Below are 14,384 nucleotides of genomic sequence, written 5' to 3' on the forward strand. Positions count from 1 at the left end.
AGTAAATAGGTCTGCAGAAAATACAATCAATAGCTCAGTATTTGAACCAGGCTTTTGGAAATTTACACTCTAGGTCGCAAAGATCTGAAAATCCTATAATCTGCCGAGGCAACTACACTTCGGCAATGTAATATATTCGAATACGCACGGCACGGGTTTCAAGTCAATTTGTAGCGAAATTGAATTTTTCTCCTCTCCTTTCTCTTGATTGCAGGTCTGGTTCCAGAATCGACGGGCCAAATGGCGCAAAGCCGAACGGCTAAAGGAGGAACAGCGGAAGCGAGGAGATGGTTCCGATCCACAGTTATTGAATGATAAGGTAAATTGAACTGGCTACCAAATTATCCTCCTGGGGGGCGAAACCGGAAAGACCTTCCGTAATGGGATTTTGAGAATCTTTTTTTCTTTTTTTTATTAACCATTCGATTTTTTTGTCTTTTTCTTTGTTCATGCTCTTGGTCAATTAGTTAGAAACCGATAGTCGTGATTCGAGTCCGGATATAACGGGCGATGCGGACGATGACGATATGCGTAGCTCGAGTGCACCTCCGATGAGCCCGAGGGTGGATTCCGAGCCGGATAGGCCTCATTCCAGCACTCAAATGCACTCGATAACGCAATCCGGATCGAATAGTGCAGGGACACCGTCACCGGGATTGAAGTAAGTACTCCATAGGAACCTTTCCCTAGTCCTAATGGGAAGCAGACTAATATTATCTACAAAACGTAAGAAAATTTTATACAATAAGTAAGTAAACCAATTTCTTCTCATGTTTCACGATCAGTAGTAAAAAAAATGCGATCTGTTAGGCCTAAAAGAGTAAATCTCATCAGTTTCTTTCCATCTCATATTTATTATAAATTTTATTTTGATGAATAGTGATCCGTGTACGGAATATAAATAAAGCGGTGAACAGACGGGGAAACAAGTCACGCTATAATTCTTTCCGGAAACTTTTTTGTATGGGCAAAAAAGTTTCTCGTGGTAACGGGTCTGAGGGATCCCATTTTGAATATTTTTCGGAAACATTATTATAGCTTTATCGTCATGGTATAAGCGATTTTCTGAGGCATGGTTGAAGTTACAACCTATGTTCACTAGGGTAGGTGTACCAGTTATAACTATACGTTCCTATTATGGTGTGTTCCAATTATGACCTAAGGGAATTCCATAGGCCATAACTGGAACACACCATAATAGGAACGTATGGCCATAACTGGTACACCTACCCTACTGGTATACTATTTCAACTTACACTAATGATCGGAGTAATTATCAACTAGCAGATAACTAGTTACGTAAATTCCAGAAAACCTTTTTTTATCGTTTGTATACATCAACGTAAATATTCAAACAATATGTTTCAAAAATCAGAATTACTAGGTATTTAATTTCCGTCATACTCAGCACAACCCACACTTTACCTTTCTCGATGATACGATGATCATACGATGAGTCTCGAAGTGTTGGCGGGCATGTTGCCACTCTCGAATCGATTTTCGGAATTGTCCCTCAGACTCCTCACCCGGGGTGAAATTATGAACCCACTGGTGATTGAAAACTTTGAAAAGCTTCTTGAGGTAAACCCTCAAACTCGTTTTATGTCATTGAGCAGTTCCACACAGACTCGCAAATCGTTTCGGATCGATCTTCTACGATTATGATGAAGCTTTGCACAGTTGTTTGTTATTGCCCAACATGCCATTTTACATATATGGTTCCCTAGTTTTGCACACGACTAACACTTGAAAAGGGCTTATGCAAAAATGATACGCATCAATAGAAAAATATATATCTCGTGAACGATTTGTTTGATCGAGATGGTGTCTTGGGCGAAGTTGCGGAAAAGTATTGTGCCTTTCAAGAAAAAATATACACTGGAAAAGTTAATTTTTTTTACACAAAAAAAATCAAAATTATCAATTATATCTTAACTCATGCGTATGAATTAAAAAACTGTGAACAGCAAAGTTTAAGGAATTTAACTGGGCTTTTTGTGAAAAATACTTTCAAGATTGAACACTCACGAATAACATCTCAAAAGAGCGAAAATTCCTCAAATTATGCGAAAAGTGAATGTTAACCTACGAGTATCTCGAAAACAACAACTTCGGGCAATTTAAGCATTATGAGCTTTTTTTGTTGTAAACTTATTGTGTTTTAATATTAACACTATTTCAAAGATATTCGATAACTATCGGTAGTATTTTGGGAAAAAAATATTTTTTTAATAATTCATAACTTTTTTATTTATGATTTGCCCAGCAAACGCACAGTGTCAGTAGGTAATAGTTTACCTAAACTACAAAATAAATATAAAAAAAATATGCAATTTGAGTAATTTTTTTTTTTTTAGATTATTTTGATTTTTTTTTTTTTTTTTTTTTTTTTTAATACAGTGTTTATTTTTTTCTTGAAAGGCACAATACTTGTCCGCAACTTCTTCTACGACACCATCTCAATCAAACAAATCGTTCGCAAGATATATGTTTTTCTATTGATGCGTATCATTTTTGCATAAGCCCTTTTCAAGTGTTAGTCGTAACGGCGCCGGTGGTGTAGTGGTAAGCGTGATTACCTCTCACCCTAGCAGGCCTGGATTCAATCCCAGTCGACGCCGCCGGGATGTTCTGAGGCATAACATCTCTGATCACGCCTTCCTTCGGATGGGAAGTAAAGCCGTTGGTCCCCGGTTCATGAGTTGATGGGTCGATAGGTAGGGTCCAGGTGTGGGAGCTGCCTTCCTGGCACGTCGGTAGCATTGGTGCTCAGCACGGAAAACAAGACCGACGGAAAAAACAAACCAAAGGAAAAAAAAAAAGTGTTAGTCGTGTACAAAACTAGGGAACCAAATATGTAAAATGGCATGTTGGACAATAACAAACAACCGTGCAAAGTTTCAACATAATCGTAGAAGGCGTTCAAAAAATTAAAAAAAAAATCGTTATTTGAAATGGAACTGCTGCATTGTACTACCTTCGCAGTATAATCCCTATCGTGTTTGCTTCTCCGACTTCGGAGTTCTGTTCATTTTGAGTTATCCTTGACGCGGGACATTCGTGAGATCCCAGAATATCATCGTTCCGTGATTGTTCCGTCAATTTATGCTGCAAAGTTTGGCCAAGTTGTTTCCGCAAGATCGTTCTTCACAGATGGATCAATAATAGAGGCGTCCGCTGGGTTTTGTATATATAACAAATTTCATAGCGCCTCTCGAATGCTACAAGTTCCTTGTTCCTTATATGTTGCTGAGCTGGCGGCAATACATTACACGTAGAAACTATCGCCTCACTTGCACCAGATCATTATTTTATTTTTACGAATAGTCTCAGTCCTGTCGAGGCTATTCGCATCATGAGACCGGTAAAGCACTCCTCGTATTTTCTTACGAAAATACGAGAGCATCCAAGTGCTTCATCTTTAAGATCTTTTGTCATCACCTTTGCGTGGATCCTATCTCATTGCTCGATTCCGGGCAATGAAAAAGCGGACTCAGGTCGAGGGGGATCGAGACTTCATTCGGGTGATGTCTCGCCTCATGTCCAAGCACTATTTGTCAAACGCTCATTGTTACATGTTAGGCTGGGGGACAGCAATCTCTGTGATTGTGGACAAGGTTACTGTTAGATAGCAACCGACTGGTGGTGCATAGCAGCTTGTATTAACAAATTCTAGTAGCCTTAGAATTAGAATGAATAAAAAAAATCTTCATTTGCACTGTAACATTTAACAAACCCGGACCTGTTTTGACGTAAGATTACGTCTTTCGGCAATATATTGAAAAAAACCAAAATCGACCACGTTACGAAAAGTGTTCAGACTTTGACCACTTATAACTCTGTCAATAGCGAATGGATTTTAATTCTAAACAAACCAATCGACTGAAATTTTTTCTACAAATCTGATAAAATGAAAACTTTATCAATTTTCAATAGGTCACTATTGAAAATTACACAAATGTCCAACCGCTGCAATGGTGATCAAAATTATCATCGATTGCCTACAAAAAGCGGTTTCCCTAACACAGTCACCGAATATTGATATCGAGCACGTAATACTACGTCAAAACTACGGTCGTGTCTTGGATACAATCTCTTACTTTTTATTACCTCTGCCTATGTAATAGGTTATGGACCCAGAACAGAAAGAAAGTAGTTAAGTTTTTCTTTTAATCTGAAGAAAGAAGCAGCCATCAAGATGTCGGAGGAAAAGGTCTGGTTGTTCGACGGAAGCAATTTGGGAAATTGGAAATTTCGGATCGATGTCTTGATGGAAGATCGGAACATGCTTGGCTGCCTGACAAAGGCCATCGACGAAGAAGAGTATGCGAGGGATCGCGCGGTGGATACTGCAGAAGTACGTGCTCAGAAGAAGAAGCTGCTCGAAGAACGGTGGGCTTTGGACAGAAAATGCAAGAATGTTCTGATTCTTCGGAGCTCGGAGGATCAGCTGGAATACGTCAAGGACAAGAAGACGGCCCTGGAGACGATACAGCCACTACAGCTGACATTGGAATACGTAAAGAAGCGGCTTTAGCAGGTGAAGCGAGTAAATTCAAGTCCTGCAAGCGATGCGGAAGATTCGGCATTTGCTGTTAAGAAGACTGGCATTAAATGCTTTGGCTGCGGAAATTTCGGGCACAAGCGAGCTGAGTGTCCAAAAAATCGTCCCACGGAAGAATCTGGACCACCACGGTGCCAAAAAAAATGGAGGAAAATGTCATGGAAAACAGAAGTTTGGAGCAAACGTTGCCGAGGAAATTGAAATGACGTTCGTTGCTACGGCGACGAAGGAATTTTTATCCATTGCTATGATATCCGAAAGGCGTATCGTCTGGATTCTTGATTCTGGTGCGACGGACCGTATGGTAAGGAGCAAAGCTTTCTTTGAAGCCTTGCATCCGTTGGTCAAGAAGGTGTGTAAGGCGGTGGCTAAATCTGGCTAAATCTGTAGTTGCAATAGGTAGAAGGGCTGGTAAACTGTACAAGTTGGACATTGAGCTGCGTGAAGTGTCTAACTCGGCGACTGGTGGTTCGTTCGAAACAGGATATCTTCAGTTTGTGGCATCAACGATTTGGTCACTTTGGAACGGCGAGTATGAAGGCTCTATGAAAGCATGGAATGGTGGAAACGACGACGAAAATCTCGAATTGGCCAGAACAATGTGTTTGCACACTTGCAAGGGAAGCAAACAAGACAACCGTTTGACGACGTTAAAGAGCGACGTGCCTCTCGTCCGTTGGAAATCATTCATTCGGACGTGTGTGGCCCGTTCACGCCGGGAACGAGGGACAATAAGCGATGCTTTGTCAGGTTCATTGACGACTTTAGTCATTTCACGATCGTCTATCTTCTGCAGTCTAAGGATGAGGTGCAATCAAGGGGGGGAGGTGGCTGTCAAATACGAACAATCGTCGCCTACCTCGGATAACTGGTTCCAAACGTAAACAAGCCATAAGAAACCTACAGCGTTTGTTTACGTTTGGAACCAGTTTCATACAAGATGATCAGTAGGCTGATTTGACAGCACGTCCCCCCCCAGGGTGCAATCAAAGTTTGAGGACGGCGTTCTGTGGCACTCGAGTGTCTCGACTAAGGTGCGACAACGGAGGCGAGTATACCGGAATATTGTTCCGTAAGTGGCACCGGTGGTGTAGTGGTAAGCGTGATTACCTCTCGCCCCAGCAGGCCTGGGTTCAATCCCAGTAGGCGCCACCGGGATGTTCTGAGCATAACATCTCTGATCACGCCTTCCTTCGGAAGGGAAGTAAAGTCGTTGGTCCCCGGTTCATGAGTTGATGGGTCGATAGGTAGGTTCCAGGTGTGGGAGCTGCCTCCCTGGCGTCGGTAGCATTGGTGCTCAGCACGGAAAACAAAACATGGAAAACACGAGGCTGGACTGAACAAATCCATGTGGGGCGAGGTGATGTTGACTGCTGCGTACGTGTGCAACCGGAGCCCTACATCAGCGTCTGTTGTCTGATGAAATCTCTGTACGGATTGAAGCAGGCACCACAAAGCTGGAACTCAGAGTTTCATAACTTTGTTCTTCAGCTTGGCTTCAAACGTTCCAATCTGGATAGCTGCCTTTACTGGTGGAGAGAGGAGACAAATGTGGTCTATCTCCTGCTGTATGTGGACGACATTATTTTGGTATCGAACCGTCTGGATATTATTGCTGAAATGAAGAAGAGGTTATCAGCATGAATTGAGATGCTGAAGTCGGTGAGTTGAAGATGTTTTTGGCCCTCAAGATAGATCGAGATCAAGCAAAGGGAACGATGAAGATCAGTCAACCGAAATATATTAGTGACCTTCTTCGGCGTTTCGGTATGACGGACAGCAAACCTACAACGGCGCCGCTAGAACCAAACCTCAAGCTAGAACGACGCGATAGTGAATCTGTGACTACCGAACCGTACCGTGAGCTGATAGGGTGCTTGACGTACCTGGCGCTTTCATAGAGGCCGGATATTAGTGCTGCTGTTAATTTCTTCAGCAGATACCAATCCGCACCCACAAGCTCAGGAGCCGCATGACCATAAAAGGATGAAGCATGTGGACATCCGCTATAAGTTCATTCGAGAGAAGTTGCAAGACGGTACGTTCAAGATGACCAGCTGGCAGACTTATTCACCAAAGAACTGGCACGTGGTCCTTTCGAGACACTGAGAACTAAATTTCGGTTGGGATGTTAGATAGCAACCGACTGATGGTGCATAGCAACTTGTATTAACAAATCCTAGTAGCCTTAGAATTAGAATGAATACAAAATTTCTTCACTTCCACTGTAACACTTAACAAACCCGGACCTGTTTTTATAACCTCTGCCTATCTAATAGTTCACCAGGACGTAGATCATATTATTTAGTCATGTACTGAGCATCGTGGAGTCAGAGCTGAGCTGAATGATTCCCTTAGGGAGGTAGACAACCTAATGTTTCAGTTCGGGATGTTTTGGCTGGACGCGATCTGGAGTTTATGAAACTCATATATGTTTTCTTGAAGAATATTAACCTTAGATTGTAAGTTTGATTAACCTTGGGTTTAGTTTCTATATTGTGTGTGTGTGGTTTTTTAATGGTTGTTTTCTAATAATAGTATAATTACACTGCTGATATCAAGTTGAATAGGATTAAGGATTTCCAGCCAACTATGAAAATCTCAAACTTCGCGTTGAAGTAACATAAAAATACTTTGAATGAAATTAAGTAAATGTTTTAGAAATAGTAAAAATTGTGTATTATAAGTCATTCTTCAAATCTCTTTCTCCCTCTTCACATCCATAAAATTGTCATCTACTAACCTCGAGAAGACGGCGAGTATTCGGTTGAATACCTTTAACTTTAGATTTAAGACATTAATAATATATAACGGAAATGATAATTTGGCTCTGTAAAGTTTATTCGATTGAGCCTGTACAAATAATTTAACTAACTAAAAAATATCTATACATATAAAAATGAATTTCTGTCTGTCTATCTGATCCTTATAGACTCGGAAACTACTGAACCGATCGACGTGTATGCAGGGGTTTTTGGGACTGGGAAAGGTTCTTATGATGGTTCTAGACCCCTCACCCCGCTTTAAGGGGGGGGGCTTAGTTTATTAACGTATCTTTAAACTGTTCCCCTGGTAGAGGAGAATTTAGTTCATTCGAGATGGAGGGGGAGGGAGGGGCTCACATACAAATGAAACAGAAAAATATAGCATGCTTTTTTGAATCAGCGCATATTTGAATCCCGAGCAAGGCGAGGACTCACCTAGTATAATATAAATTTAAATTTCCCGGGTGAATGTGCCAAAAGTAGACCAGCGGAATAATCTTCAATTTTTCCAATGTTTCCCTACTTTTCCAGATACGCTCAACAGCCTGAGCTAAGTCCAACGCCCTCAGCTTCAGCCGATTCGCCCATCGAAGTCGGAGGACCCATTTCGCTGACAACTTCAACGCGTGCTTCAACGGAGGATTCCAGTCCACTTCCAGCGACCAGCAATTCCTCCAACGGTTTATGCTCCGTCACATCCAGCAATAGCACGCCCAGCTTTAGCAGTCATCTCTTCAGCAGTTTCAGCGAGAGGTAGGCTCCTTTTACTTTCCCCTATCCCCTCATGCTCAATACGATGCTGCCTTTTCCGGTCTATTCAAATGTCCGTAAAGTGCCATCTCCGCTCGGGATAATAAATCTTCCCCGGCTGACATCATCTATGTCACTCTCTCTCTCTCAAGGATATCCTTATGTTTGTGTATGCAAAAATCCGTTAATTGAGATATCTCCTAGCAATTCACGCCGATCACGCTCCTGGCTCCTGATCTCGATGAAAATAACGCAATTACAAACATCGGCACGTGGCGATTTTGTTTCGCTCCAAATGACGACGATGATACTTGTTCTAATACGAAAACAATCGGAAGGCTCAAGATTCCCCCTACATTTCGGCAGTTGACTTCTATTGCGAGAACCTTGGCATCATCGGCAGGAGGGCGTCAGTGTTGTCGTGTGCGGCCGGCAGGCCTTTTGTTGTCCACCGTCGTCCTCCTCCTTCTCTTGCTGCTGGGTTTGGATGATCGCTTCCTCCTTTGTTGTGACTTTCACGCACTTTTAACGGCAGCAAAGCATGCGAAAATATTGTCCTTAATTGCTGCCACTTCCCAGCACCCCTGCCGAGATGGGTGAATGGTAAAATAATATTGGGGTTGTTTTGGGCTGAGATGTCATTCTTAATAGTTTAGTGCTTTAGAAGGTCGAATGATTCCACAGCGCAGTTATATGGTAGGGAATGGTGACAATCAGTGAAATACGGTTAACTTGAGTTTTTTTTTTCGATTTGAAGCTTTTGAGCACGGTTTCTTCTAATTTGGAGCTAAGTTGAGAGCATTCAATGTCTATACTATTGTTTTTTTTTTTTATTGGGTGTCAAGCTGGAGTTGCGTGACAGCTTAGTTTTCAAGACTTGATCCATTTGAATAAATTTTGCTTCTATCGTTGACAATACAGCAGAATGACTAGCCTATGTTGGCCGCTTGAACACTGGATTTCGTCTGTATGGGGGCGACCCCGGCGTAGTGGTTAACATCCATGCCTCTCACGCCAAAGTCACGAGTTCAAATCTCACCCCCGGACAAGTCATGAATAACCCAAGAGTGTTAAAGTGACTATAATAACAAAAAAAAAAAAAAAAAAAAAAAAAAAAAAAAAAAAAAATTTCGTCTGCATTGTTTCAAGATAGTTATAGAAAAAATGCTGTGAAGTGTGAGCGTAGATACATCCGCGTAGTAAACCGATTGCATAAGTAAATCCGTTTCGAACGAAATATCTAAATTATGTAAGTTACGAAAACCGCGCGAATTCCGAAAGCCGTACGAGACAACCGAAGCGAGAAAAAAGGTCTATTATCATTTAAAGAGTGCCACCAAAATAAATGTGATAGCCTATGTTGGCAAGTTGATTAATTTTGGTTTCCTCCCTAGATATTTTACTTATTTACTACTGAGCTTTGTATCAATTTAGTTAATTTAAAGATCGTATAAATCATTTCAAGATTTCGCGACCGCACCGAAAAAATTCTATACTACATAAGCTCAAAAGCGTTTGACAAGCTCTATCGAATTGCGTATCACTTCTGCGTAAGCTCCGTAGACGTAGGCGCGTTGAATCCGACAATCGGCAAAGGTTTAACCTGTACCAACACCGCTTATGGAACGACCTCGAGTTAGTAAAACCGTTTAGAGCTAAACATCTAAATTACGTAAGATACGAAAATCGCGCAAATTGTGAACGCCTCGCGAAATAACCGTAGAGAAAAAACAGCTTATTATCACTTAAAGAGTGCCACCAAAATAAATGTGATAGCCTATGTTGGCAAGTTGATTAATTTTGGTTTCCTCCCTAAATATTCTACTTATTTTACTGTTGAACTTTGTTTCAAATTAGTTATTTTACCACACGTATCAATCATTTCAAGATTTCGCGACCGTACCGAACAAATTCTATACTATAGAAGCTCAAAAAAACGTTTGATGAGCTCTACCGCATTGGGAATCACTTCTGCGTAAGCTCCATAGACGTAGGCGCGTTGATTCCGACAGCCGCGAAAAGTTAAACATGCATCAATACCACATAAGGAAAGATCGATTTTACGGTCACGTAAGGTTTAGTTCATAGATTAACATTGACTCCTGTTTACAAATGTAAGTACTTGATCACTAAGAAATAAGTTAACTAAAATGCTTTAACCGCATATATAAGAGATTTCGCGTATTGAGAGAATAATATAGTAATCGAGTACAACAAACTCAGGGGAATACAATACCTCCTAAAGTTTAAAAGTTATTAATTGTCACATACTTCTACTTTTACTTATTTCCTAAATTATTCCTCTCCTTGTTAATTTGTTTAATGCTATTGGTATGCTTGCGTTTTCTTATTAAAGTTCAAGACTAAATAAGAAGATTTATTCTACAGCTTTAAAAAAAAGTTGCCTCCCTAAGCGGACCTAGTCTAATTTAATAAATTATTAAAAGCTCTAATTCTCCTTATCTATCATAGCCCATGCTTTATTAAGTACCTGCACTTGTGTTTGTATTCTAAAATTAAACGTGTTTCAAGTACTTTTGATTTTGGCCGATTCCTATTTATTATATCTTAGTTCGACCCAGGTAACACCTTCATGTGACTAAATGCTTCATTTTGAAGTTAGTTTCCTAGCTGATTTTTAAATTATATAAGGTATATGCTCCAACTATGCTCACACGCTTCCACTATGTCGCACCACAAAAATACGTATGGATATGTCACAATAGAAGCACGCCACAGTGGAAATCCCGAGCCATAGTTCAAACACTTATTCCCAAATCAAAATGAAGCACATATAAGATTAGTTACAGTACCATGTACAAAAATAATGCTTAACATTGTTTCCTGAGAAATACTTCAATGAAAACAATAATGAAAATTTGTCACGCAAATAGAAGGAGCACCGTTGGGCACTTTCTGAAATATTTCAATAGTATAATTCCCTTGCAAACCCAAATAAATCTATCTGCGTAAAAAAAAAATAAAATAAGAGTGATTTGCGGCAAAACCCGCAAACTCCGATTCAAACCACAATTGGTGGAATAGCTTATTATGGACCAATATTGAAAAACGCAAAGTCTTAAGCCATTAGGCCACCCCCGCCGCTGGAGACCACCTCCTCTTTTGCCGATTCCTAATAAACACCAGTTTTCAATGTTCTACATATATTATATCTCTGGCACCACTAAAGATACAGACGGCATGGGAACCGTTTTAGAAAGGGTTTTGGACGTACAATCGAATGGTATGAACAGATTTTTCTCCAGTGTTGCCAATTTTGTGATTTTCGCATATGAAAACTTTAAATACAAATATCTCGAAATGCCCCTACTTTTGTTTTAATATGATGAGGCCAAAATGTTCAGCGGAGTTTTTAGAATCACCTATTGACAGAAAAACAACAACATTTTCCATTTAAACGATGTTGAGTTTTAAAGATAACATGTTTTATTTTTATTTTTTTCGTTTACTTCGAAATGTTTCGGTATAGCAAGAAAGCCGTTAAAAACGGCGAAATCTACAGCTTTACAAAAAATCTGAACCTTCCAACTTTCAATCAAACCGAATGCAAACATGTGATTTGTTGTCCAGTGTTGCCAACTCTGCGTTTTTGGAGTTGAAATCATTAAATGAAAATGTTCTTAAATACCCCTGCTTTTTTCGATTTTCAACGACGCCCAAATGAACAGCAGGCTATTTAACATATAACTCACTTATCGACAGATAGTTTTAAAATAAAATTCATAGTACCAAATGGTTTAGTTAAAGAGTGTTGGTATTTTCTATCATTTATTGGATATGTATTTATTACATACATAAGTTTATTTCTTCCTTCGATTCGTCTTCGGCTTACGTGATGAATTTTGGCTAGGCTTTGAAGTTATGTATTTTGTAACTTAAACTTATTACTGAACATGAAACCGTTTTCATAAAAAACCGTTCCGTCGGTTGTAGGAGTTGCCGAATGCATCCCGCGAATTCCAGGTTTAGATCGTGCCAAACCGAATCTGGTTTCTAAATCCTTCTTTACTTCACTGCATTGCTCTGATGTTACAAATTGGACAATCAGGTTACAATTTGAAAGTACCCATTCTTTTGACGTTTGTATAGTTGTGCACTCAGCTGGAATCCCGAACTCTTCTTCATGGAAGAGCAAGTTTGTCATATTGAATCGGTTTTTATACTGTGAATCAGCACCGTCAGAAAAGTATACAATTTTTGTTAATTTTGGGAACCGATATTACACAAACTCTACAATCTGTCTCTGGAAAGCGAGGAAGATACCTGTGCTATGCTCAAGAACGTTGGAGATCATGATACAGTTTAAAGGAACAACCATTTCTCTATCCAAAAAATTGGCGGCAAATGGGTGGACGGTTGCCTGCAGTTTATTGTAGTGAACCCCTTGTAACGAATAATTTTTGGAAAAGTCAGCCACAACAAGAACTTCTCCTTCGTGCAAGTTGTCCCGAGTAAACTGATAGAACTCTGTTTGCCTTGCTACTATGTAGTCGTGTTTTCGAACATCTGGCACTGCTTCTATAAATGTTTCAACAAAAGTTTCAGCATCCCTAACTTTCGTTTCCAAGCTGCGTCCATTGCTTGTACGTAATTTTCTCGATGGAGTTGGCACCCAAATACCACCAAATCAAGCTTCTTATCGAATCCAAATCGCCACAAGCTTTGTTGGAAAAAGTATTCAAAATTCACGCCTCCGTAGATGGATCATAGAGGTTCTGCTCCAGGACGTCTCTCTGTAGAATATTCTCTGCAGTCCGCAAATCGCACCGTATACTCCATAATTTGTGCCACGTAGAGCCAGACTTAGCATAAGGTTATTACGAAGCGGTCGGGGTTGAACATTCAGGTAAATTTTCCTCAGGATAGCCTCGCAATCTGTCCTACCTGGCAGGATATCGGCCACGGTTAGGGCTCTGCTCGTGTCTCTTCTAGTCCAGAGAAAATATAGGTCGATAAGCTGACAACGGCTTTCGTAACTTGGTAATCGAAACAGATCATTCCGAGGCAATCTACGCAAAGCAAAACGCAGAAAGCGACGTTGAACAGATTCAATTCTCTCGGCACCGTTGTTGTAGTTTAAGTTCCAAACCGCTGAACAATACTCAAGTGTCGATCGAACAAGCGAACAATAGAGAGATTTTAGACAGTAGATATTGGTGAAATGTTTAGCTATCCTAAAAATGAACCCTAACGTTCTTGACGCCTTATCGACAACATACGCAATGTGTTGCTTGAATAATAGCTGCGAATCCAAGATCACACCAAAGTCTTTCACCTGGTTTACGCGTTCGATTGTCGAGCCAAGCAGGTCATAACTAAATATTATCGGTTGTTGTTTTCGTGAGAACGTAATAGCTGAGCATTTGGCTGGGTTCACTACCAGTCTGTTTAAACTGCACCAACTAGCGAATACATTCAGCTGATGTTGAAGAAAGTGACAGTCAGCAATGGAGTGGATGCGTAGGAATATTTTGAGGTTATCTGCATATGATAACCGAAGAGCTTCGATGACCAGATGCACGTCGTTGAAGTACAGTATAAAAATCAACGGTCCCATGTGGCTTCCCTGAGGCATACCTGATTTGGCAAAGAAGCTAGCTGATCTGCAATCTCCTATGGCAACCTTTAGTTGGCGACCGGGAAGATATGATCGAAACCAACTCAGAAGATTCCGCATACACCGAGCCTGCCGAGCTTAGCAATCGCAATAGCATGGTTCAACTTGTCGAATGCTGCGGATAATTCTGAATAAATAACGTCCGTTTGAACCCGATCCGACATGCTTTCGGTTATATACGATGTGAGACACATCAGATTGGTGATTGTAGAAGAAGAAACTGAAAGTTTCGCTGCGATTTGACAAGCCCAACCGCTTTTGCATCAGAACACGAGAACTCCCTTGTCGAACGCTCTTGAATTCTATCTTTCCAGCTAACTCCTTACTCACGTCAGCCTCACAGTACACAGCTGCTAAACCCTTCTGGACGAGGATGGCCTTTTTTGGAATTAGGTGAACAATACCTTTCTCCTCAACTCATTTTTCATGTTCCGCACTAATCGCTCGGAGCACTTAAACTCGTCTGTGGATTATCAATCAAAAATTATTAGTTTAAAATTCTGCTCTAGATCAATTCAGCTTACATTTAATTTTGGTAGTACTGACAAAATTTGAATTTTGTCGCATGCTTTCCGAAACTTCTCACAAATCCGAAACCTTTCCTTCAGTTGCCTTATCATCTCATCTTCAGCCGCTGCATATTGCCCGCTTCCGGAATTTGTTTCTT

The 14,384-nt window shown here is 40.5% G+C and overlaps 1 protein-coding gene across 2 annotated transcripts in view; it reads left to right on the forward strand.

Moving 5' to 3' along the window:
• Drgx (Dorsal root ganglia homeobox) overlaps positions 1–14,384 on the forward strand; it is a 105,399-nt gene that overhangs the window by 79,546 nt on the left and 11,469 nt on the right. For both annotated transcript variants that reach the window (XM_065234784.1, XM_065234792.1), the window contains exons 5-7: positions 215–319; positions 468–661; positions 7,861–8,082. In XM_065234784.1, the coding sequence (XP_065090856.1) occupies positions 215–319; positions 468–661; positions 7,861–8,082 (521 nt within the window). The remainder of the gene's footprint in view (positions 1–214; positions 320–467; positions 662–7,860; positions 8,083–14,384) is intronic.

The sequence above is a fragment of the Ochlerotatus camptorhynchus genome, unplaced genomic scaffold (assembly GCF_037179485.1).
Source record: "Ochlerotatus camptorhynchus isolate MF236.1 unplaced genomic scaffold, CSIRO-AGI_Acam_v1.1 ptg000038l, whole genome shotgun sequence".
Lineage (NCBI taxonomy): Eukaryota > Metazoa > Arthropoda > Insecta > Diptera > Culicidae > Ochlerotatus > Ochlerotatus camptorhynchus.